General features: G+C 43.0%; 1 protein-coding gene across 8 annotated transcripts in view; it reads left to right on the forward strand.

The window, feature by feature from the left end:
- The window catches only part of ACC (acetyl-CoA carboxylase), a 105,765-nt gene that overhangs the window by 73,683 nt on the left and 9,544 nt on the right, over positions 1 to 22,538 (forward strand). For all 8 annotated transcript variants that reach the window (XM_045738929.2, XM_045738928.2, XM_045738921.2 and 5 more), the window contains 11 exons: positions 263 to 424; positions 1,699 to 1,806; positions 1,972 to 2,092; positions 3,764 to 3,972; positions 6,896 to 7,039; positions 13,001 to 13,171; positions 13,527 to 13,670; positions 14,819 to 14,954; positions 16,722 to 16,899; positions 20,625 to 20,826; positions 21,940 to 22,176. In XM_045738929.2, the coding sequence (XP_045594885.2) occupies positions 263 to 424; positions 1,699 to 1,806; positions 1,972 to 2,092; positions 3,764 to 3,972; positions 6,896 to 7,039; positions 13,001 to 13,171; positions 13,527 to 13,670; positions 14,819 to 14,954; positions 16,722 to 16,899; positions 20,625 to 20,826; positions 21,940 to 22,176 (1,812 nt within the window). The remainder of the gene's footprint in view (positions 1 to 262; positions 425 to 1,698; positions 1,807 to 1,971; positions 2,093 to 3,763; positions 3,973 to 6,895; positions 7,040 to 13,000; positions 13,172 to 13,526; positions 13,671 to 14,818; positions 14,955 to 16,721; positions 16,900 to 20,624; positions 20,827 to 21,939; positions 22,177 to 22,538) is intronic.

A 22,538-nucleotide genomic window follows, 5' to 3' on the forward strand; every position in this document is an offset into this window, starting at 1 on the left:
CTCTAGCACCATTGTGAAAAGATCCCTACAGTGTCATGACTGACATGATCCTGACATCATGCAACATTCATTGCATATCCTGTGCAATGGGATACTCAGTGATGTTGCATTATGGATCATCAGACTGGAATAGCTGACAGAAGGTCAAATAACTATTGAATATCCATCCAGTAGAACATTTAGTGCTTCACTAAATTTCTCACTTTCTTTGCTATTCTATTTGTTGTTAGATTCTATTGAACTTCATATATTTACCCAACAGATTGGCATGGTTGCATGGCGTATGACACTGCACACACCAGAGTATCCGGAGGGTAGAGACATCATCATTATCTGCAATGACATTACCTACCAGATTGGCTCCTTTGGTCCACGGGAGGATATACTTTTCCTAAGGGCATCACAGTTTGCACGCCTCCACAAGGTAATAGATTTAATTACAGATTTATATTTATGATGTATGTTGTGTTCTATAGACTGAGAACAGGTTAAATTTATGAACCAAATTAGTTTCTTTGTACACCTTCCAGTCATTACTTTGTATTATATTAAGACTTTGTAAAGTAGGGGAAGATCCTGTTTGAGTTTTATACAAATGAGATTGTTCATATAAAATAGTCAAGGCACCAGAGCAATGATTCCAGAGGCGATTCATTTTGTGTTAACCCCAATTGTCAAAACTAGTTTTATAGACAGTTCATTCAGTGTATGTGTTTAGCAGTATGTGTGCCTTTATAGTGTTAAACAAATGGCTGTTTATTATGAGTTTCTGATGTGTACAATGAGTATGTACTAGAATAGGTGGTGTGTGGTACCTGCACTCTCTCAACACCTTAGTACACAGTATAAAATTTAACTTGTTTAAAAACAGACTTAAGCAAATTATAAAATAAAGCTTCTAGTGTGTAGAGGAGCCTTGTTGAACCTGTCCCCAAACTGGGCTCGGGGAGTAGAAAAACTCCAGAAACCCTCTCTGGGTATGCTTCCATGTAAATGAAAAGCTAGTTTATGAACAAGCCACTTAGTTACTCATTTAATGTCCAGCTCTGACTGGGACATGGACCAAATTGTGGAGTGGACAGTGTAACCTTGGTATAACAGCACAGAGGTTCTATTCTTGCCGCACCTGCCGAGCCATTAATGGAGAGAGAGATGTAGGGAATGTTCAATCTGACCCTGAATGATTGTTGGAAGGCTCGAGTAATTTTCAAGCCCCAGTATGACTTGGTGGAGTTATTTAAAAAAGATCTGCACAGCACTGGTTTGGAATGTCACCCTGCAGTGAGTATCTAGAACCAGTTCTATGAAACTTCTAGAGATTGCGTTAGGAAGCATTTAAGTGAAATGCTCACAACGGAACATTTTCAATTCACTTAAAGCAAGATTTTTCTCGAACACATGTCCTCAAATTGCAATTCTCTTAAATTTTGAATACAGAGACCTTCAGATCATGCAGATCATGGTTTGCTTATAGAATTTTTTCCCGATTGTTGCAGTTTTGTGAACCTATTACGTGGTGCATCATTGTGCCTGGTCTTGTTCATTTTGAAGCATCAGTTTCTCATGCATTTGTCTCTAGGTTTGTTAATCACTTGTTTTGAGAACTTGCAGTGTACTGATTAGCTTAAATGTGAATAAACAAACATGCATATACAAATACCAACACGTGTAATATTCAAATTCTCAAAATATTCTTAGATTCCGAGGCTGTACATTGCAGCTAACTCTGGTGCTCGAATTGGTCTGGCAGAAGAAATAAAGCACATGTTTAAAGTAGCGTGGGAGGACCCATCTGAACCAGATAAGGTAAGTTGTATGTATGGTCAGTCTTAACTACCTCCACGTGAAAGTTAGTTGTATAGATTACTGTACTGTGAAACCTGCAGCTGTGTGAATAAATGTTCTGTGGATCTTGCACTACATATCTCATAATCAAATGATCACATTTAAAAGATATGTAAACTGTTTCAGGGATTCAAATACCTCTACCTGGCACCAGAAGATTACAAAAAGGTGTCTACCCTAGATTCCATTCATGCAGAGTTGATTGATGACAATGGTGAAGCACGTTACAAGATTAACGATATAATTGGTATGTTAGTACTGTACTGTAATATAATGTGTCAGTATATCAGAGCATCATATTATAAAATTCCTATAGGAAAGTTTCTGTAAACATAACTACACTTATTAAAGTTATAAACTAAATAATACTCAGCGCTCATAGTGTCTGATGGGGTTGGCACAGAGGACTAGCTGTTGGTTCTAAAATGTCAAATATTGGGTACCAACATGCTTAATACCCAATATTTGAAAATATTGGATATCATATGACATTACAGAATAAGAAAAAACATTACATATTTTTCCTGCACTTTTAACCCATAAAGTGCATTTATCATCATACATTCATTGAGTAATGTGGGTATCATCATACGTTGAATTAAACTGTTATTGTCTGAGTTTTACACCAATGATGCTTATATGGATATAATATCTCTGTGGATGTATTGGAATTTACCTTGATCCACAAAAAAATCCTGCTATTGTTTCATAATTACCTTACATGCAAATATGGGTATCATCACAAATGTTGTTAAATCAATGCAGTAATCATCATGGTATAAAATATCATTATAATTACATATGTATATTGATTGTGTGTGTATGGTTTTCACTACTCTGTATGGTTGACCTGGTATACTTCATTACAACAATCTTAATATGAACATAATGAAGGAACTGCAGAAGGCCTTGTGGCCTATATGAAATCACTTCTATTTATAGTCACCCAAACTAATAAACATGTGGACCTGCTAGCCTATTCCAGACAGTTCCTATTTATATCAATGATATATATAGGAGCTGCTCGTATGGGTTCCTATTTATATCTATGAGATAAATAGGAGCTCCCTTGCTTGGGCCAATCGGCCCATGTATGAATGAGTTTGGGTGGATATAAACAAAAGTTGCCTTGTAAGGCCTTCTTCAATTTGCTCATTTCTTATTTATATGTACTTACACTCGTTCATTGATTGATACATTCATACATATGATTGTCTAGACATCCAAGGTGAACATTGAGTGTCTCTCTGGCTCGGACTGTGTATTTTGCTGACAAGAGAAGCTGGGTTGTCGCACACTGCCATATGGTCAATTTTTTCATTGCACGAAGCAAACTACATTGTAGATATTCGGCTTTTATTTTCTTTCTCATAGGTGGATGTGCATTAAATTGATTACCACATGTTAGGAGGTTAAGATCTGGCTATTAAAGCTTTGCAAGTTTTCAATTGAGTTGTATTATAATACTATTGTTCATTATCCTGTACAAGGGTGTGCTAGTATTTCACATGAATTTTAAATTGCTTTTGAAGGCTGCACTGTGTACCATATAAGACCACAGGTTCCCTACCCCTGGTCTAGGGTAAGCTCAATAAGCATTTCAGGCTTCTTGTTCCCAACAATGGGAAGCTAACTATATTTGACATTGCTTAGGATGTAAATGTAAAATGTATGAAAGAATGATTAACACTGTTGTCAAGTTTAAAATTTACGTTTGAAAAATGTTTACAAGAGTGCACGTGTGTTACAGCATCGTTCATGTTAAAATGAATTCTTTCAATTAAAACAGTAATGATTTCAGTGATATGTGACCGAATTCAGTTGGGTTACCAATTGTCAATATTTAGGAAATACGTAATTTATACATAATTGCACTGAATATCTTAGTGAGGCATTATTTTATTTATTCTTTGTTTAGGTAAGGAGGATGGCCTTGGTGTTGAGAACCTGCAGCATTCTGGAATGATCGCTGGAGAGACATCCCAAGCCTACCGTGAAGTAGTTACTTACTCTATGGTTACTTGCCGGGCCATAGGTATTGGAGCTTATTTAGTGAGGCTCGGACAACGAGTGGTTCAGGTGGAATCTTCGCACATCATTCTCACAGGGTTTAGTGCACTCAACAAGGTAACCACACACATTACCATTTAATTCTGTAATTTATTGTCTAAACATTATCATAACTCTGTATATTGAAAAATCAATAAGTTCCACTCTTAGACAAGAGCCAATAATATGTACCATGTTCAGTGGAACCTTGACTTACGAATGCCCCTACTTATGAATTTTTTGAGTTACAATCCCAATTTCGTTGGAATATTAGATTTGACTTACAACCTTTGTCTCGACTTGCACCTTTGTCGATACAAGTACAGTATGGGTCGACCGAGCACGCGGCACCTGGTGGCACAGGTGACCACGCTTCAGTTTACCAGTGTCACCTGCCTACTGACAATCGCACTTGAATATTACATTTGGGAGGACAACAGGATGGATGAATGGTGAGGGGACTGGATGGATAGAAAGAAAATATTTTAGAAACACCAGCACTAGAATCATGTAAGGGAAGAACACGTACAGTTCAAGTGGGTGTGCAGGTTATAGAGTGGATGGATAAGTCAGGGTGGGCAGAACAGAACATGTGGGGTGGCAGATGGTAAACCAAGGTGGTGGGTGGTAGGGCGGGCACAGAGCTGGTGTTAGCAGGGCAGTCAGGAGACAATGGATGGGCAAATGAGCAGCAGGACAGGTAGTCAGAGTGGGTGGGTAGCAGGGCAGTCAGGAGACAGCGTGTGGACAAATGAGTAGCAGGATGAGTGGTCAGAGTGGGTGGGTGGGTGGATAGCAGGGCTGGTGGTCAGAGTGGGTGGGTGGGTAGCAGTGGGCAGTGGCATGAGTGGACCAGCTTCTTGCTAGGACTAATGCAGGAGCTGGTCACACCCGGTCCCTACCCATGACCCCCCCCCCCCCCCATCCCACACACTGGTGAAGACGGATGGAGGATGAAGATAGACAGAGACTACAGGATGACCTGGATAAACTTGAGGAATGGTCTAGAAAATGGCTGCTAAAGTTCAACTCAGGAAAGTGTAAGGTGATGAAATTAGGCGAAGGGAGCAGGAGGCTGAACACAAGGTATCATCTGGGAGGGGAAATCCTGCAAGAGTCAAATAGAGAGAAGGATCTGGGGGTTGATATCACACCGAACCTGTCCCCAGAGGCCCACATCAAAAGAATATCATCAGCGACATATGCTAGACTGGCCAACATAAGAACTGCCTTCAGAAACTTGTGTAAGGAATCTTTCAGAACCCTGTATACCACTTATGTAAGACCAATCCTGGAGTATGCAGCTCCAGCCTGGAGTCCATACCTAGTTAAACACAAGACAAAGTTAGAGAAGATTCAGCGGTATGCCACCAGGCTCGTCCCGGAACTGAGAGGATTGAGCTACGAGGAAAGGCTAAAGGAGCTGAACCTCACATCCCTGGAAAACAGAAGAGTAAGGGGAGACATGATAACCACCTACAAAATTCTCAGGGGAATTGACAGGGTGGACAAAGACAAACTCTTCAGCACGGGTGGGACACAAACAAGGGGACACAGGTGGAAACTTAGTACCCAGATGAGCCACAGAGACGTTAGAAAGAATTTTTTCAGTGTCAGAGTAGTTAATAAATGGAATGCATTAGGCAGTGATGTGGTGGAGGTTGACTCCATACACAGTTTCAAATGTAGATATGATAGAGCCCAGTAGGCTCAGGAATCTGTACACCAGTTGATTGACAGTTGAGAGGCGGGACCAAAGAGCCAAAGCTCAACCCCCGCAAGCACAATTAGGCGAGTACAATTAGGTGAGTACTGGTCCCTCCCTGCAACCTGCATCTCTCCACACTGCTCCCCCCCCCCCCCCCCCAGCTGTACCCCTCCCATCCGTATGGACAATATTAATACAGTGGGCTTCCTTGATACCAGCTGATAAATCAGCAGACAGACTCCCTAGGCGCCTGACATTAAACTTATTGTTTGCTAACTGACTGATTGCAACTGTGAAAGCCTGATTGACTGTAAATGCAAAACTGACCATAAATGCTTAACCGGTTGCTACCACAACAGTGAATGCTTGACTGCTTTTGGTTATGACTCCTTGTGACTGAATTTGACTGAATGGTTGACTGATATGTTGTGGCTGACTGGTTCTGACTGGCTGCCACATAACAGGCAGTGAAATGTGTGAAAGGAAAATCTGAAACCAGTGATGCAGATAGGAAAGAAGTTTAAGGCGAGCATGGGACAGTCTTGCCTCCTCCCGCCTACTCCTCACCCTCCCCATACACCAACACTGCTCCTCCCTCCCTCCTCACCGTCTCCCATATGCCAACAAGTACTCAGTAACTGTAAAGTAATTATACACGATTGTTTTGTGTGAAAAATTAGTAGTATTCTGTATAAAATGTATTTTTGTTAATAATTTTTGGGTGTATGGAATGGATTAATTAAATTTACTTTATTTCTTACTGGAAAATTTGTTAAGAGTTACAACCCGTCTCTGGGAACGGATTAAATTCGTAAGTGGAGGTACCACTGTATACTGGTAGTGTATTTTGTGGTTGGTGCATTGTACATTTCTAGTATTACCGATATCACACTGTTTTATATGCAGATTTCTGTTTTCTTCAATTATTGCAAGGACTAATAGCAATATTATAGAATTTAATTGACTACTGCTAAACAGAGTAAACAACGGGATTGACTACTTGCAGTTTTAGTTCTTAGGGAATGCTTAAAAATATATTCTGTGCAATCTAAAATCTTCTGAAATCCAGAACCTGGCATGTACTGTAATTTTCAAATTCCATTATTATTAACTTTACATTGTTCATAATTGTTTACCATCTAGAGAATGAAGGCAATCTACATTTTGCCACAATATGATCAAACACTTCTCTTATCTAGTAGCTTCATTGATTTGGTTTTGATATGTGTAAAATACATTACAAAAATCCTCACATTTAGCAGATGGTATAAGCAAATTTTATTTATTTTCCAGCTCCTTGGACGAGAGGTTTATAGCAGTAACTCACAGTTGGGAGGTGTACAGATTATGCATAAGAATGGGATCTCGCATGATGTTGCTCCAAATGACTTGGAGGGCATTTATATTATGCTTAGATGGCTCTCTTATGTTCCCAAGGTTTGTATAAATTTATGTTTACGTTCTGCCGGTGAAGCTCCAAATGCCATACATTTCCTGTACTCACCTAGTTGTATTTGCCTAGTTGTGCTTGCAGGGGGGGAAAGGGGCTTGGCTCTGGCTCTTTGGGCCTGCTTCACAACTGTCAATCAACTTGCTTCCCCCCTCCACATACACCCCCCTCCCCAAGAAGCAGCCCATAACAGCTGTCTAACTCCCGGGTATCTATTTACTGCTAGGTGAACAGGAGCACGAAGGTGAAAGAAACTCTGCCTCTTTGTTTCCGCCTCTGCCAGGGTTCGAACCCGGCGGAGAGGGCAGCTTTGGGGACTGCCCTGTTAGGGTTGGGGACGGAGGCATTCAAGCCAGTTTCCCCTGCTGAGGCTTCTGGGTCCCACCAGCAGGCCCCCTTTTCAACCTTTCCCCCTGAACTGCCTTTTCTTCAGGAGTAGAGGGTATGGAGGACTGCTCTGCTCTGGGTCCCGACTTAGGGGAACCCTAGGGCTGGAGTGGAGTCGACCTGAGGGGTCTTGGGGCCCCTTTTTTACCCCTCTTGGGTATTGGTGCCCTTTTCGCGTGGCTTATTCTTGCAGAGGAGGGGCGTTCTTATTCTCCGTTCCTGTATGAATATGATTTGGGGTTGGCTCCTCCCTGAGTTTGATTCTGGGCTCTCTTGGGTTCCTCGGCCCCGTTCTTCCAGAGGTTTTCTGCCTCTCGTATCTTCCCTAGGGAGGATTGGGAGGGATCTTGCTGCGTACCTCCTGCGAGACCCGGATTCCGCCTCTGTAATGGATCTGTCCTTACTTAAGTTCGGTTCTTCTTCCCCCGTATTGGGTGCATTTGGAGATTCCAGAGTCTTCCTGGCTGTCAGACTGCCCATTCTGTTCGTTGGGGGCGTGACATGGACCTGTCTGTTCTGTCGGACCCGCACGGTTGAGTGGCGAGAAACTTCTGCAGGTTTACCTGGGGGAGAGTTGGAGTGCCTTAATGTGTGTTTGTTCGCACTCATGATTCCTCGGGATGTTGGCCTTGTGCAGATGCATGTGCAGGTTCCTACGCTTTCGGCGTCCTTGGTTGCTGAGGACTTGCACACTCATGGCCTTCGGTCTTGCGCATCTTTTTTTTTTCTCAAGCTGTCTTCGGCCTGGCTTGTGGAAGCGCTGAGTGCAGAGCCTTTGTCTGGTGTGCTGTCCTCGGCAACTCAGGCTTCGGCTGCACTATTGAAGCTGTTTGCGCCTATCCTGAAGGAGGTAGTGGTCTGTTCTTTGCTTCTCTCCTTGAGTGCCATCAGGCTGTGCTCGCACTCTTTGGAATCTGCTTATGCCCTGACTCTTAGGTTTTCATCAGTGTTTTGTCCGTTGCTGTTTGCGGAGTCTGCTGTCACACGGTTTTTGCAGGCGGCTTCGTCTAGTTGTCGTCCTATGTCAGACTTGTTGGTTCTCCAGGGTGGCTGTTCTAGGCCTTATTGGCAGGGTCATGCCAGGGCTTGGGGTTCTGCTGGTCTAGGTGGGCCATTGGTGCTAGCTTCTGAGCCGGCATCATCTGGTCGGCGCAATAATCGGTCTGTTCATCGGCCGGCTCCTTGTTTTGTTGTAGGGTGTCAGGCTTATCGTTTTAGTTGAATTCCACTCGACTTGAATCTGGCACTTCGCATGTTCACGCGCCTTACCCGGGTCGTTGTGGCCCGTCTGCCTCTTAGGGGTTCAGGTTCTGGCCTTCCTCGACAACTGGCTGGTGTGGGCTCCCAGCCAGTCCATGTGTCTGCTCACCAGGGATTTTTTTTTTTTTGAGATATATACAAGAGTTGTTACATTCTTTTACAGTCACTAGTACGCGTAGCGTTTCGGGCAGGTCCCTGGAATATGATCCCCTGCTGCGAAGAATCGTTTTTTCATCCAAGTACACATTTTTACTGTTGCGTTAAACAGAGGCTACAGTTAAGGAATTGCGCCCAGTAAATCCTCCCTGGCCAGGATACGAACCCATGACATGATGATGATTTGGTTCTTTCCCAGCTCGCCGGGGTCGGGTTTTTGGTGAACTGAAGAAGTCTCATCTGATTCTCTCTCAGGTTTGGACATAGCTGGCTTTTGTGTGGGAATTTCAGACTTCTTCCTTGTCTTTCTCTCCGGAGGCTCTGCTGCGGCTGCGGTCCCACCTTCGTCTGTTTCGGGAAGGTTCCCTGTTCACGAGGCAGTTGTTCGAGGGGTTGTGTGGGAGTCTGAACGTTGTTGTGTTGGTGTACCTGCTGGGCTGGGTTTGGCTTGTCGGGTGTTCTGGGTCCATCGGGAACGTCCTTTCCGTCTTTCTCATGATAGCTGGTTTTGGCCTCTAGGTGCCTTACGTCGGATGCTGCATCGCCAGCTTCCTTATCGGGGTTTTCAGGGTTCAGTGCCTTGGCACCTATGCAAGCCCTCGCTTGACGTGTTCATGGACACGTCGTTTCTTGGCTGGGGCTTTGTGACCAGTGCTCACCTGGCCGGCCAGGAATGGTAAGGCCCATCCTTCTGTCGGGCCCACTGCACGGTGCAAGAGTTTGCGGCAGTGTGGAATGTCAATTCCAGCTTCATTCGAACTGCTCCCGGGGGGGTTCGATATGGTCCTTAACTCTTTGGGGCTGGTTGTTTCAGGTGACTCGTCTGCTGAGTTCTCGGGATTTGGCTCTCCTGGCCGTTCATGTTTGGGGAGGGGAAAGTGTCCAATGTCCTGGCGGATGGCCTGTCATAGTTCATTCCCCTGTCCACGGAATGGACAGTCGACGCCGACTCGTTCAGTTGACTCTGCAATAGGTGGACCTCTTTGCGTCATCGTGGTCGAAGTGTCTTCCAAATTGTGGCGCCCTTACCTGACTGCAAGGCCATCGGGGTAGATGCTTTCAGCCAGGACTGGTTGAGGTGGTGTTACCTGTACCTCTTTTCACCAGTTCCGCTGTTGCTCCAGGTCCTGGCTCGCTTGGAGACTTACCAAGGGAGAGTAGTCCTGTTGGCCCTTTGGTGGCCAGCCCAACCTTGGTTTCAGGCGCTGCTTGCTCGGTGCCTGAACGGGTCTTCCTGCGGCTCCACCTCTTTCAGCAGATTGGGCCAGTCTGTTAATTAGCTGGTTCAATTTTCTCAAATCTTCGTATCTGGTCTTTCTGATGCGGGTCTTATCACCATTTGTATGGTGAGCAGGTGGCTTCGTTGGTGTCCCACCTACGTGCTTCATCTCGGCCGCAGTATGAAGTTTCCTGGCAGTCCTTTAGTTATTTCTTGTCCCTCTGTAGGTTTTCTTCAGTTTCAGATCTGGTTGTCTTGCCCTTAATTTCTTAATAGTTTCAGGACAGTCATCTTATGCCAAATACTGTCGCCTCATATCTTCTGATGCTGGCGGAGCCACTTTCTGGGGGGAACTGAGGGGGCATCCCCCAGAAAACTAGCGTTGAATGTAGTGAAACGCCATTTTCTGGGCGAGAGCCTGAGGCTTCCCGGCAACCCTCCTTCCCACTGGTCGGCGGTTTTCGTGGTTTTGACGTCCAGCCTCGGAACTGGGGGGTGAATAGCTGGTGCGAGGTATCAGGGGCTCTTTCTTCCTCCTCCTGGGAGGGGGACCTGCTCAGACAGCAGTGCAGTGATGGTTATGATGTCATGCTTGTTTGCTCATTATTAGTTTGGGGAGTTTTATCAAACAGTTTGGCTTTTAGTAGCAATTTTTAACCAGATAGGGTTTGTCTTGGGGTGCCTACCTTTCTGGGTGCTTACCCGGTCGATGGGAGACATTGATGCTTCCAACCACACAGGTTTCTATAAGCCATTGCTCCTCGTGCCTCTTTGAGAGGGGCCAGGTTCTGGCTTGTGGTCCCTGGTAGGCCTAAGAACTCGATTCACTTTGACAGATGCCATGGTCTAAAACATTCTTATCAGCCCAGATAGCTTTGGGGAGCCTCCAGGTCTCGCCCAGAAAATGGCATTTCATTACATTCAGTACTGGTTTTTTGGTAATATGCCCTGGACTGACATACTACGGGGCATGGGGGTTTTTGGAGATCGAACAGGGTCCTGGCTTCTCGGTACCTCGTTCATGTTCTTGGCTCTTCTCAAGGCGTGTGTAGCCTTGGGTGGCAGGTTGCAGCCAGTTGTCTCGACTTCGAGTTGAGGAGAGAGTGGCAGCCGCCTCCTGGGTAAGTCCCCTTTTTCCTTTATCTTTGGTTAGGTAGCTCCGGGGAGCCGAAAGGGCTCTCCACAGAAAACCAGCGTTAAATGTAATGAAACACCATTTTCTGGGTGAGACCCGGAGGCTCCCCGGCATCCCTCCCTCCCTCCGGTAAGCGTTTTTTTTGTGTTTTTGATACTCGGCCTCTGAACTGGGGAGAGTTGCCGGTGTGAAGGTCTGGGACACCTCCGTCCCCCTCCTGGGGAGGGGGGGGGGTTGCACAGACGGATGCATGGTGTTTGTGGTGGCATCATACTGGTTTTCTTGGTTTTAATTGGAGAGTTCTGTTGCTAGTTCAGCTTTCGGTCTGCAATAATTTAATCGGCAGTAGTTTGTTTTGGAATTCTTACCTTTCTGGGTGCCTGACCTGGTAGATGGCAGACAGACTGCTTCCAATTACACGGGGGTGTCTTTAGGCCATTGCTCCTCGTGCCTCTTGACGGGGCCAAGTTCTGGCTCTGGTCCCCGGTAGGCCTCGAACTCCTTCGATTGACTGTTGCTACAGTCTAATATATACACATCAGCCCAGTATAGCTCCGGGGAGCCTCCGGGCCTCACCCAGAAAATGGCGTTTCATTACATTCAACGCTGGTTTTTTGCTTGTTTTCTGATGGGGAGTTCTGCCTGCTCGTTCAGCTTTCTGTTTGCAATCTTTAACCAGCTGTAGTTTTTGTGATTCCTACCTTTCTGGGTGCCTGACCTGGTAGATGGCAGACAAAGACTGCTTCCAACTACATGGGGGTGACTTTTGGCCATTGCTCCTTGTGTCTCTCTGAGGGGGCCAGGTTCTGGCTTGTGGTCCCTGGTAGGCTAAGAATTCCATCGATTGATTGTTGCCACAGTCTAATACATACAAATCAGTCCGGTATAGCTCTGGGGCTCGCCCAGAAAATGGGGTTTTGTTACATTCAACGCTGTTTTTTGTTGTGTTCTAGCTCTTGCTATTTTTTTTTATGCTTGATATTTTTTGTTGTAATGCAAGCAATTGGTATCAATGTCTCCATGGCCTGGTCTCTGACCAGGCCTGCTGGTTGGTGGTCAGGTTAACCAGGCTGTTGGACACAATTGCTCGCAGTCTGACATTTGAATCTCAGCCCAGTTGATCAGCTATTCTTTGGAGGTATTTATCAACTTTTGTTTTGAACACAATGAATGATCTCATCTGTAGTTTCTGTAGTTGTCATAACCTTGGTCTACCACCTTCAGGTTCATGGCTGCTGTTGCTTTTTTTTTTTTTTCACTAAAAATTTGCTTTAAATTGAAGAAAATAATTGCATTAACCCTCGCATGCCTCCAATCACCGCTTATGATTACCTCCAGTGTATGAATCACTGTACGGGATTTTTTTAATTTTTGTGAATTATTTTAATACACCATCATGTAGGACTTTTAATTTGCAGAATAAGAAAGCGGAAATATGGTTAGCTCCATGTTAGGACAGGTCCAGTTACTTTAGCAGGGGAAATACAAATACTTCTAACAATCATTAATTAATTGTTGGTTGCAGCTATTAGATTTTTATAAATTTTGTTATTCAAAATAAAAGTAAAATATTATTGTATTTGTGAACATACTCTGACATGTCATTCAGCAACCCAACAGCCTAGCACTAGAAATTAGATCGTCAGACTCTACAGATTGTCAAACTGGTCACGGTTTTGGCCGAGTTTCCAAGATATTCGAGTTACTTAGGTTGGAAATAGGTGATCATTTAGTGTGTGTCTGTGATAATCTTATATAATTATTATTTTTTATTTGTTTTTTATTCTTCAGACGAAAGATTCTCCATTACCCATACTTGAGCCTGTAGATCCAGTGGAACGTGAAGTGACTTTTATGCCAAGTCGGGCTTCATACGATCCAAGGTGGCTAGTTAATGGCCGACCATCTCCATCCAATCCTAATGAATGGGAAAGTGGCTTCTTTGATAAAAATTCATTCCAGGTATTTTTTCTGAAATTTGCTTTTATCTGTATATTGAAATTATCTATTCATATTACTATGCTAAAATAAATAAATAAAATATTTTCCAGAGTTACTTCATTTAATAAATAATTTTGCTTTATACTGTATACTTATTCTCCTATGAATTTTCCTCAAAGGAAGTGACCATGATAAAAAAGACCTGCAAGTATTTTACGTAATCTAGCATGGTATATAACCTATATTTCTATAGGTTATATTTCTATAGGCTATATTTCCTCATGTGACGTATACCTGAAGTGGTTCCTTGTTCTATTTTGTTCCTGCATACATGTTTGAATTTAATAATTTTTGTGTTAATGATTATCTCGTACAGGAAATACTAGAACCTTGGGCACAAACTGTGATGTGTGGCCGGGCACGGCTAGGTGGCATACCCGTCGGTGTCATTTGTGTAGAAACACGAACTGTGGAATTCAATCTTCTAGCTGACCCTGCTAATTTGGATTCTGAGGCAAAAGTAAGCAACCTCTCTGTATGTTTCAAGTCTTGTACTAATATCTATGCCATTATTTCCCCCCTCCTTCCCTTACCCCAGTCCTGTGTGGTTACCCATTTGGGTTGTTTGGTGACAACTGTTCTCATAGGGGTACCAGCTCCTTTTACTTCATTTATTTTAAATTTTGTTTGAAGTTACAGTAGTTTTGGCTCACACACCAAAACACATTTTCTCACATTCCAACATTGTGATAAATTGGTCATAAATTAAATAATTTATAGGGGGCCAAAATCATTTGTTTAAATACTCTTTTGCAATCAGATTAATAAGTGGAGAGAATAATTTAAGAGTTATACTAAAAGTTTCATTGATATTACAAACATTATATGACATTATAGGGAAGATGAGAAACCACAGGCATAGCTCTCATATTATAACTAAACTTAGGTAAGGACTACTCTACTACACCATTAGTGGATAATGGGAAGGTGATACACAGCAGTCATGGAGCAAATTGGTGTGCCTGCAGGGTTGGTGTATATGCTCTTCTCATTCATAGCTCTTCATGGCTAAGTGATACTGAAGTCACCATTTTTTCTTCCTTAGTTAAATATTATCTTTGGTTTCTTGAAGGACTTTCTGGAGTAAAAGACTACTTGCCAGATATTTGTTGATTGCCATAATGCCAAAATGTATCGAGTTAGTGTGTGACTAAAACTGATAAATGAGCGAGTTTGTTGGTGAAAACAGTGTTAGCTGGGATGATTTTTTGCCTGTTCAGTCCTCCACTACACACACCTGTCCACTCATTTTATTTCATTGTTCTCTCTATCTGTGAACCACCATATTTCTTGACACTACTGTATTTGATAAAAAGCCTTGTATAGCAGATAATTGGTGTCGGGTACAGTTTTTATTGCATATTATTTTAATTCTTACAGATACCTTCACAAACTGTGCATTCTTTCACATCCTTATGCATGCAACAATGAACTTAATGTATGCCATTGGATTAGCATTATAAAAGTATGTGTTTTCCAGTAAATGTCTTCTTTCCTTTCTTGGCTATGGAAATGGAGAAAGGGGCAAAGAGAATTAAGCCTAGTAAATTTTGCTCCTGACTGTTTAGAGAAAAAAAATAAACTCTTGCAATACCTTAATCTTAACAGACAGTCTCCCAAGCTGGGCAAGTGTGGTTCCCTGATTCAGCATACAAGACCTCTCAGGCAATCAAGGACTTCAACCATGAAGGTCTTCCTCTCCTCATCTTTGCCAACTGGAGAGGGTTTTCAGGAGGCATGAAAGGTACTTTTTATCACCAATTATTTCACAGTATCTTTGAACATTTATTCAGAGTGTCATGTTTTACTTTGACAATGGTTTGTTAGGTAAATGAAATAACATGTGTATGTACCCAGTAGCTCAATATCAAGCCTTGGCCTATTTTATACTGATGCATTTTGCAAGTTAACCTAGTTGTAATATTTTGCTTGAAATAGAACATGATTGCATACAGATCTAGGAGCCATATTATTAGATACTTATTACTATCAGCCATGGTCATAATGAATACATAAATGTTACACATGCTTATCCTTTAGAAGAGTTAGATAATGACTTCCCAATGCATAAGCATATTCAGTTGGATCATTCTATATGTTGTACAGATTTGTTAGCTTAGTAGACTATTGTGGCTTTTGGTCGTACAATCCAATACTCTACACTTGAGCCTTGTCTGCTTCCCTGTGTTCAGAGATGCTATCTTGTTGATCAACACTGAAGATGGTTTTGGTATTAGCTAAATTAGAGAAGTGTGTGTATGTTCACACCAACTGTCTACCATTCTTCCAAGAATATAATGTGATACTACTTAGGAAACAAGCAGATTACTAGGACCATGGCCCTAAACATGAAGTGCTTACCTGGCAGTGACTACTGTGATGGGGGGGGGGTGAGATCTAGCTCTTTATGCCCTACCTCTAAGCAATTTATATTGCTTAGTAATCTGATGTACTGATAATAATCACAGTATCACAGTACAGTAAATCACAGTAATCACAGTACAGTAATCTGATGTACTAATTAAATCTCTTGACATTAAAGTTTATAATATATTTTTAAACTGTGGATGTTATGTGACTTTCACAATTTCCTCCATGTTAAGAAGAAACACAACTTCCTCTTGCCAACAACCCATACAAGGTCAGAGAAGATCCTTGCACTTCTTTAAAACTTGACTTACTATCCAGATTTCACCAGTGTCCTCATGTCCTGTCTCCTTTCAATTTCATTCAGTTGCAGGCACTGTTGCCAGTCTCGTATACAATCCTTTAGCACTTGTGCAGTTGAACCTTGCCGAGTATTGATCAGTTGCACCTTCCTACGAGTACACTTGTATGATGGGTTGTTGAAGCTCTTGAACTTTCCTAGCAGAGTGGCAGTTCAAACAACTGGTTTATATTATAAATTCAACTTGTTAAAAGAATCAAAAGGTGAAATAACCTAGCACACTCACATTAAATTATATATAAGTGACAACATTTAGATTTGTCCTGGGCCCTTATCAAGGGTCCAGGACAAACAAGAAACATAAGCATTTTCGTTTTATTTCATATGTGGATGGAGTTATTTGTTTGAACCATGTTACTGTGACACATTCTCTATATCTTAAGGTGCTATATGATGACAAAGATTGTTAGCTCATAGCCACTTGAATTGGAAAACTTATGATAACCGGTCAGGTTTGAGATCTTCATTTCTCACCATTTATTTTTGTATGTACAGTATTTTAACTTTTAACTTCCAAAGATTATAGAATGTATCTAAAAGAAAGTTGCCTTAATATTTATACTCTATACTATATGAAAGAGATGAATTAAAGTATATAAATAGAAAAAATTTCAAAATTATTGAAAGATTGTTTTTGAATAATTATCTAACTGCCAAGCTACCTTTTAATGTGACTAGATATTTATTGGAATATTTGTAATTAATTTGCTTTTATATTGCAGTAAACAAAATGGCTAAAGAACATTATTTGATGAAAGAAATTGCTGATATACTGTATTTCAGACATGTACGAGCAAGTGATAAAATTTGGTGCTTACATCGTTGATGCTCTACGAGAATATAACCAACCGATATTGGTGTACGTGCCGCCCTATGCCGAGCTACGAGGTGGTGCGTGGGTTGTGATAGACTCTTCCATTAATGAGCGATACATGGAAATGTATGCTGACCCCTTATCTAGGTAAGATAATGTATTTGGAATGATACTGGTCATGGTGGGTGACTGGAACAGTAGATTCTGACAAGCTGAAAGTTTTGTGGACCCATACAAGTTGGTGGTTCGTGGAAACAAGCAACCACGGACTGGACGAAAAGTACTTTTATTTCACGATGTCCTGTTGTTAAATACATTATTTTAACTTAAAATTAAATTAAAACAGTCGTGATAATATAAAAAATTACACTTCTTTAACCCTCGCACTGCTCCAATTACTTGAGTGATTTGTGTATATGCATCAATTGTATGGAGATTATTTAAAGTGACCCATTTTATTAAAAAAAAAACACCCATTCTTGGGAGGACATAATTTGACACTGGAAACCTCTGGCAATTGTTTACCATAGTTGGAAAAAATCCCAAATAACTTGGTTTCCTCCCATTGCCTTAGTAAAAAGATATGGGCCATGTCTGGACTATCCAGTGACTGAACGTGCATGGCGGTCATGCTAGAAACCATTGAACTTTTAACAACTGCAAATCAGTGATAACTGGATATAAATTTGCATGCAAGATGTATGTATTTAATATGAACACGTACTGGGTGTGCATATATTTATACACACATACCTGTTCATGTGTATATTTCCAAAAGTTATACAAAATGAATACTAGTAATGGCATATCAATACAACATGTGAAAATACGAGTCATGATGGGTAGATGCTTTTCACTTAAATTTTCCTGCTTCCTGGATGCTAATTAACAATATCCAAATAATTTTTTGTTTAAAGCTAGAAGTACCCTGCACAGTTAAGGGGGGATTAAAAAGGACTGTCATTGGAACCCTTTTTTCCCCTCTACCTTCCTATTGTATAGTGTTCTGACCTGAGGGGGTTGGGGCTTATGGAACTTAAACCTCCAAAGAGAGCTCTGGTCGCTACACCAGACTGTTACTTGCGTACAGGTGGACAACGTCCCCCAACCACTCTCTGCCAGAACAGACAACTGACCTTGGTAGCCACACTCCCACTACCGTCGGTCGACCAGTAATGAACTCTGGAGTGCTTGAAGTTTTCTCAGATCACCCTGTATGCCTCTTGATCTTGGAAAGGGGTTCAGCATCACATATCTAACGGTGCAGCTCCAACACTGGCCTCACTATAGCTAGCCTTTTCTCCTGCACTCTGTTGGGTCCTCTTGGAGTGGGTTCGCTTGAGTGTAGTCAAAATGACCTCATCCCTCAGGTGAGTTTCCCGCTTGTTTTCGGTTACAAAACGGGACTGCGCGGACCAAGTTCATTCTGGACTTGTCCCGTCTGAACCCCTGACTATTGCCCCTCCTTTTGGATGACTACTGTCACAGGTCCGTCTTCTTGTGGAGCCGGGTGCTTGGATGGTGCCCCTGGATCTCCAGGACACATACTGGCACATCCCAATTAATCCGGGGTTCAGGGACTGGGTAGATTTTGTTGCGAGGCATCAGGCTTACCGATTTCGTTGCCTTCCTTTCGGCTTGAATCTACCGCCTCCGTGTTTACAGGCCTTACCTGGGTCGTGGTAGCCCATTTGCGTCTGTTAGCGGTTTGGGTTCAGGCCTACTTTGACGACTGGCTGGTGTGGGCTCCCAGCCAGTATGCATGTCTGTTCTCCAGGGAATTGGATCTTTCCCAGCTTGCCAGGTTCGAGTTCCTGGTGAACTGGCGGAAGTCCCATCTGGGTCCCTCTCAGGTTTGGTCTTGGCTGGGTATAGTGTGGGATTCTCAGATCGCTTCCTTGTCTCTCCCTGCAGCGGCTCTTCTGCGGCTGCAGTCCCACCTTTGCCTGTTTCTGGAGAGCTCCCAGGTCATGAGGTGGTGTCTAGAGGGTTTATGCGGGTGTCTGAACTTTGCCGTGATGGTCTGCCCGCCGGGTCAGGTTTGACTTCGTCGGCTGTTCTGGTTCCTACGGGGATGTCCAGGTTCCGAGGTCCTGTGGCTCCACCTCTTCCAGAAGATCGGACCGGTGCGTCGCGTGGCTGGTTCGATCTTCTCCTCGAGTCTTTGCGTATGGTATTTTTTACTCGAGTTTATCATCTCTATGGCAATCAGGTGACGTCCTTGTTAGTGTCCCACCTGTGGGCTTCATCTCGGCGGCAGTATGAAGTTTCCTGGCGGTTCTTCTTACGTCTTCGGCGTTGTACTTCGCTTTCGATTAGGATGGTGTTGTCCTTTCTCTCTCGATTGTTTCAGGACCATCTCCTTATGCCTAACACCGTCGCCTCGTTTCGTGCAGTGCTGGCGGAGCTGCTTCAGCTTGCTTTCGGTATTGATGTTACGTCTGCACCGTTTTGCAAACTGTCTTGGTCGTTGTTTCACCTCTGGCCTGCTCATGCGCCACTTGAGCCGTCCTGGTCTTTGGATAGAGTGCTCTCCTTTCTTTCTTCTCCTCAATTTGTTGTGGCCCCTTCGGTTCCGGATTGTTTTTCGAAGGTGCTTTTTCTGTTGGCATTAACCTCTGGGGGTTGGGTTGGTGAGTTTCATGCTGTCCTCCGTCGCAGGGGTTTCTGCTTTTTCGGTCGGGGTGATCGGTTTCTTCATCTGCAGCCTCCTCCTTCTCTGGCAAAAAAGAATGAGACTGCTGCCTTCCGGAGGGGTCCCTGGGTTGTTGATGCTTGGTTAGGCCTGGGGTGCATCATGTTTTGTCCTGTTGCGGCTCTCCACCGTTATTTGAGCGCCACAGCTTCTGTGTCCGTGGACGCACTTTGGGTAGATCCGGTTTCCCTTCTTCCCTGTTCGTAGGTACGGATCTCCTAGGTCGTCCGCAGGGTTAAGGTTAGCCAGCCTGAAGTCTATCCCCATGCCCATGACGTTCGCAAGTTCGCGGTTCTTGCCGCCGTCTTTGGCAATATGTCTTGGGCTGACATTCAGACGGGGGGATTTTGTCGGTTGAACAGGGTCCTGGCTGCTCGTTACCCTTTTAACGTTCCTGGGCTCAGTCGGGCCTGTGTTGCTTTGGGTCGGCGGATGCAGCCAGTTGTCTCGACTTCGGGTTGAGGAGTGAGCAGCAACCGCCTCCCGGGTAAGTAAGTCTTTTCCTCTGTGGGTAGTTAGCTCCGGGGAGCCATAGGGGCTCCCCCCAGAAAACCAGCATTGAATGTAATGAAATGCCATTTTCTAGGTGAGACCTGAAGGCTTCCCGGCATCCCTCCCCTCCCTCCCTCCCTCCCTCCGGTCGGCGGTTTTTTGCGTGTTTTAACATTCGGCCTCAGAACTGGGCTGTGGATCGCCGGCACAGTAGGTCTGGGGCTCCACCTTCCCCCTTCCGGGGAGGGGGAAGCATTTCATATGACGTCATAGTTTGTTCGTTCTTGTTTGGGGAGTTCTATCCACTTGTTCAGCTTTTGGTAGCAATATTTACACCAGAATAGGGGTTTGTTTTGGGATACTTACCTTTCTGGGTGCCTAACCCGGTCGATGCAGACATAAAATGCTTCCAACCACACAGGGGCTTCTATAGGCCATTCCTCCTTATGCCTCTCTGAGGGGGCCAGGTTCTGGCCGTGGTCCCCGGTAGGCCCAAAGAACTCCATACACATGACTGATGCCAAAGTCTGACATTAACATATCCTGGATAGCTCCAGGAAGTCTCCAGGTCTCACCCAGAAAATGGCGTTTCATTACATTCAATGCTGTTTTTTTTATATATATATATCAAATTTGGGTTTATGCTCTTGAAAATAATCTGATAATTTTTTTTTTTTTTTATCAGAGGAGGAGTCCTAGAACCTGAAGGAACAGTGGAGATAAAGTTCAAGAAGAAAGACATCGTGAAGTCCATGTCACGATTAGACCCAATTATCCACTCACTTAACGAGAGACTGTCAGTGCCAGACTTACCCCCAGAAAAGGAGGCAGATCTTAGGAAGAAAATACAAGAGAGAGAAGATTTGCTCATGCCAACGTATCATCAGGTAAATTTGATCATCTGATAAATTGAATTACCTCATGAATAAACGTTAACACTCGTGATCAGTCATGAGTGTGTAAAGAATAGCGGGATATGTTAGGTTGGCTAACATAATAACTGCCATTTGAAACTTGTTTAAGGAATTCAGAACCTTGTATATGGTATGTGACCAACCAATCATGAAGTACAGTATACAGTTCGAAGGTGGAGGTCAATCGAGATGAAGTTTAAAGTTTCAAGGTGTGCTAGTAGACTAGTTCTGGAGCTGATGGGTGAGAGTTACAAGGCTACAGGAATTAAACCTCAAGTCATAAAGACAAAAGGGTTAGGGGGAGACATGATTACCACCTACAAAATATTAGAAGAAACGATAAGGCAGATAAACTATTTAGCATGGGTGGTACACAAACAAGGGAACACAAGTGGAAACTTAGTACCCAAATGAGCCATAGATATATTAGAAAGTTTTTTCAAAGTAGTAAACAAATGGAATGCACTGAGACACAAGGTGGTGGAGGCAGACTTCATACACAGTTTCAAATGTAGATGTGATAGCCCAATTTGGCTCAGGATCTTGTACACCAGTTGATTGACAGCTGAAAAACAAGACCAAAGCACAACTAAGTATGTATTGCAGTGTGTCATACGGTAACATACTACAAATACACTACAAAACCCACTTGGTAGTCTTCTACATATTTCAGTGCCACTTAATAGTCTTTAGGAGATAAGGGGGTAACTGGAAACACAAATGATCAACAGGAATGAATGAAGAAACTCCAAGGAATAAATTGCAGGAAATATTAGTTTAACTATGCAATCTATAGGTTTAAAATTAGATAAGATATTCATAAAAAAATGTTAAGTACCATAGTTAGTACCAGATAATCAAAATTGAAGAGGTGGAATCCTAGAGGGAAGCCTCCCTGCAGGTAATCACATGACATGACATAATGAATTAACTGCTGATTGTTAGTCATGCATGTCACCATTTGTTATTCTATTTTTCTACCATGCTCTTCATGCACAAGATACGGATCTCTTGCCAAATAAATGCACATGACATTGTAATTTGGTTAGAAACTGCATCCACAGTGAATTTTAATGTTCATTTCAGTTGGCAGTAACCTTTGCTGATCTACATGACACCCCTGTTAGGATGCAAGAGAAAGGGGTTATTCAGGGAGTGGTACCTTGGGCACAGAGTCGAAAAGTTCTCTTCTGGAGGCTTAGGCGTCTTTTGGCTGAAGAAAGGGTGAAGAAAGAAATAAGAGCGGTTCAATCTGACTCGTCTGATGGCCAAATTGATGCCATGTTGAGACGATGGTTCTTTGAGGAGAAAGGATCAGTGGAGGTATGTTAATTGCTTTTGTGTCTTTTTAATATTACATTTTCTCTTGCATTACCATATAAGATTTCATGCCTTGTGTCAATGGTGATTGTAGGATGAAGTTCGTGCATCAGGGGGTCATGTTTTCCTTAAAATAGATGGCAGTGGTGTTGATAAACCATTTACACATAATGGAATTTAGTACTATTCTCGAATGGATGAGTGAAATTTAAAAGCCATTACAGTCAGCCACGTGCTATCCGAACACCTGTGGGACTGAGAATGAATGGAAAACATGGTGTGTTCAGATAAGTGGTTAGTCATCCTGAAAAGCTAGGGGGGGGGGGAATTGGCAATTCTGTTGCACAAATTCAACAGTGTTATAA

This window comes from Procambarus clarkii, chromosome 43 (assembly GCF_040958095.1).
Source record: "Procambarus clarkii isolate CNS0578487 chromosome 43, FALCON_Pclarkii_2.0, whole genome shotgun sequence".
Lineage (NCBI taxonomy): Eukaryota > Metazoa > Arthropoda > Malacostraca > Decapoda > Cambaridae > Procambarus > Procambarus clarkii.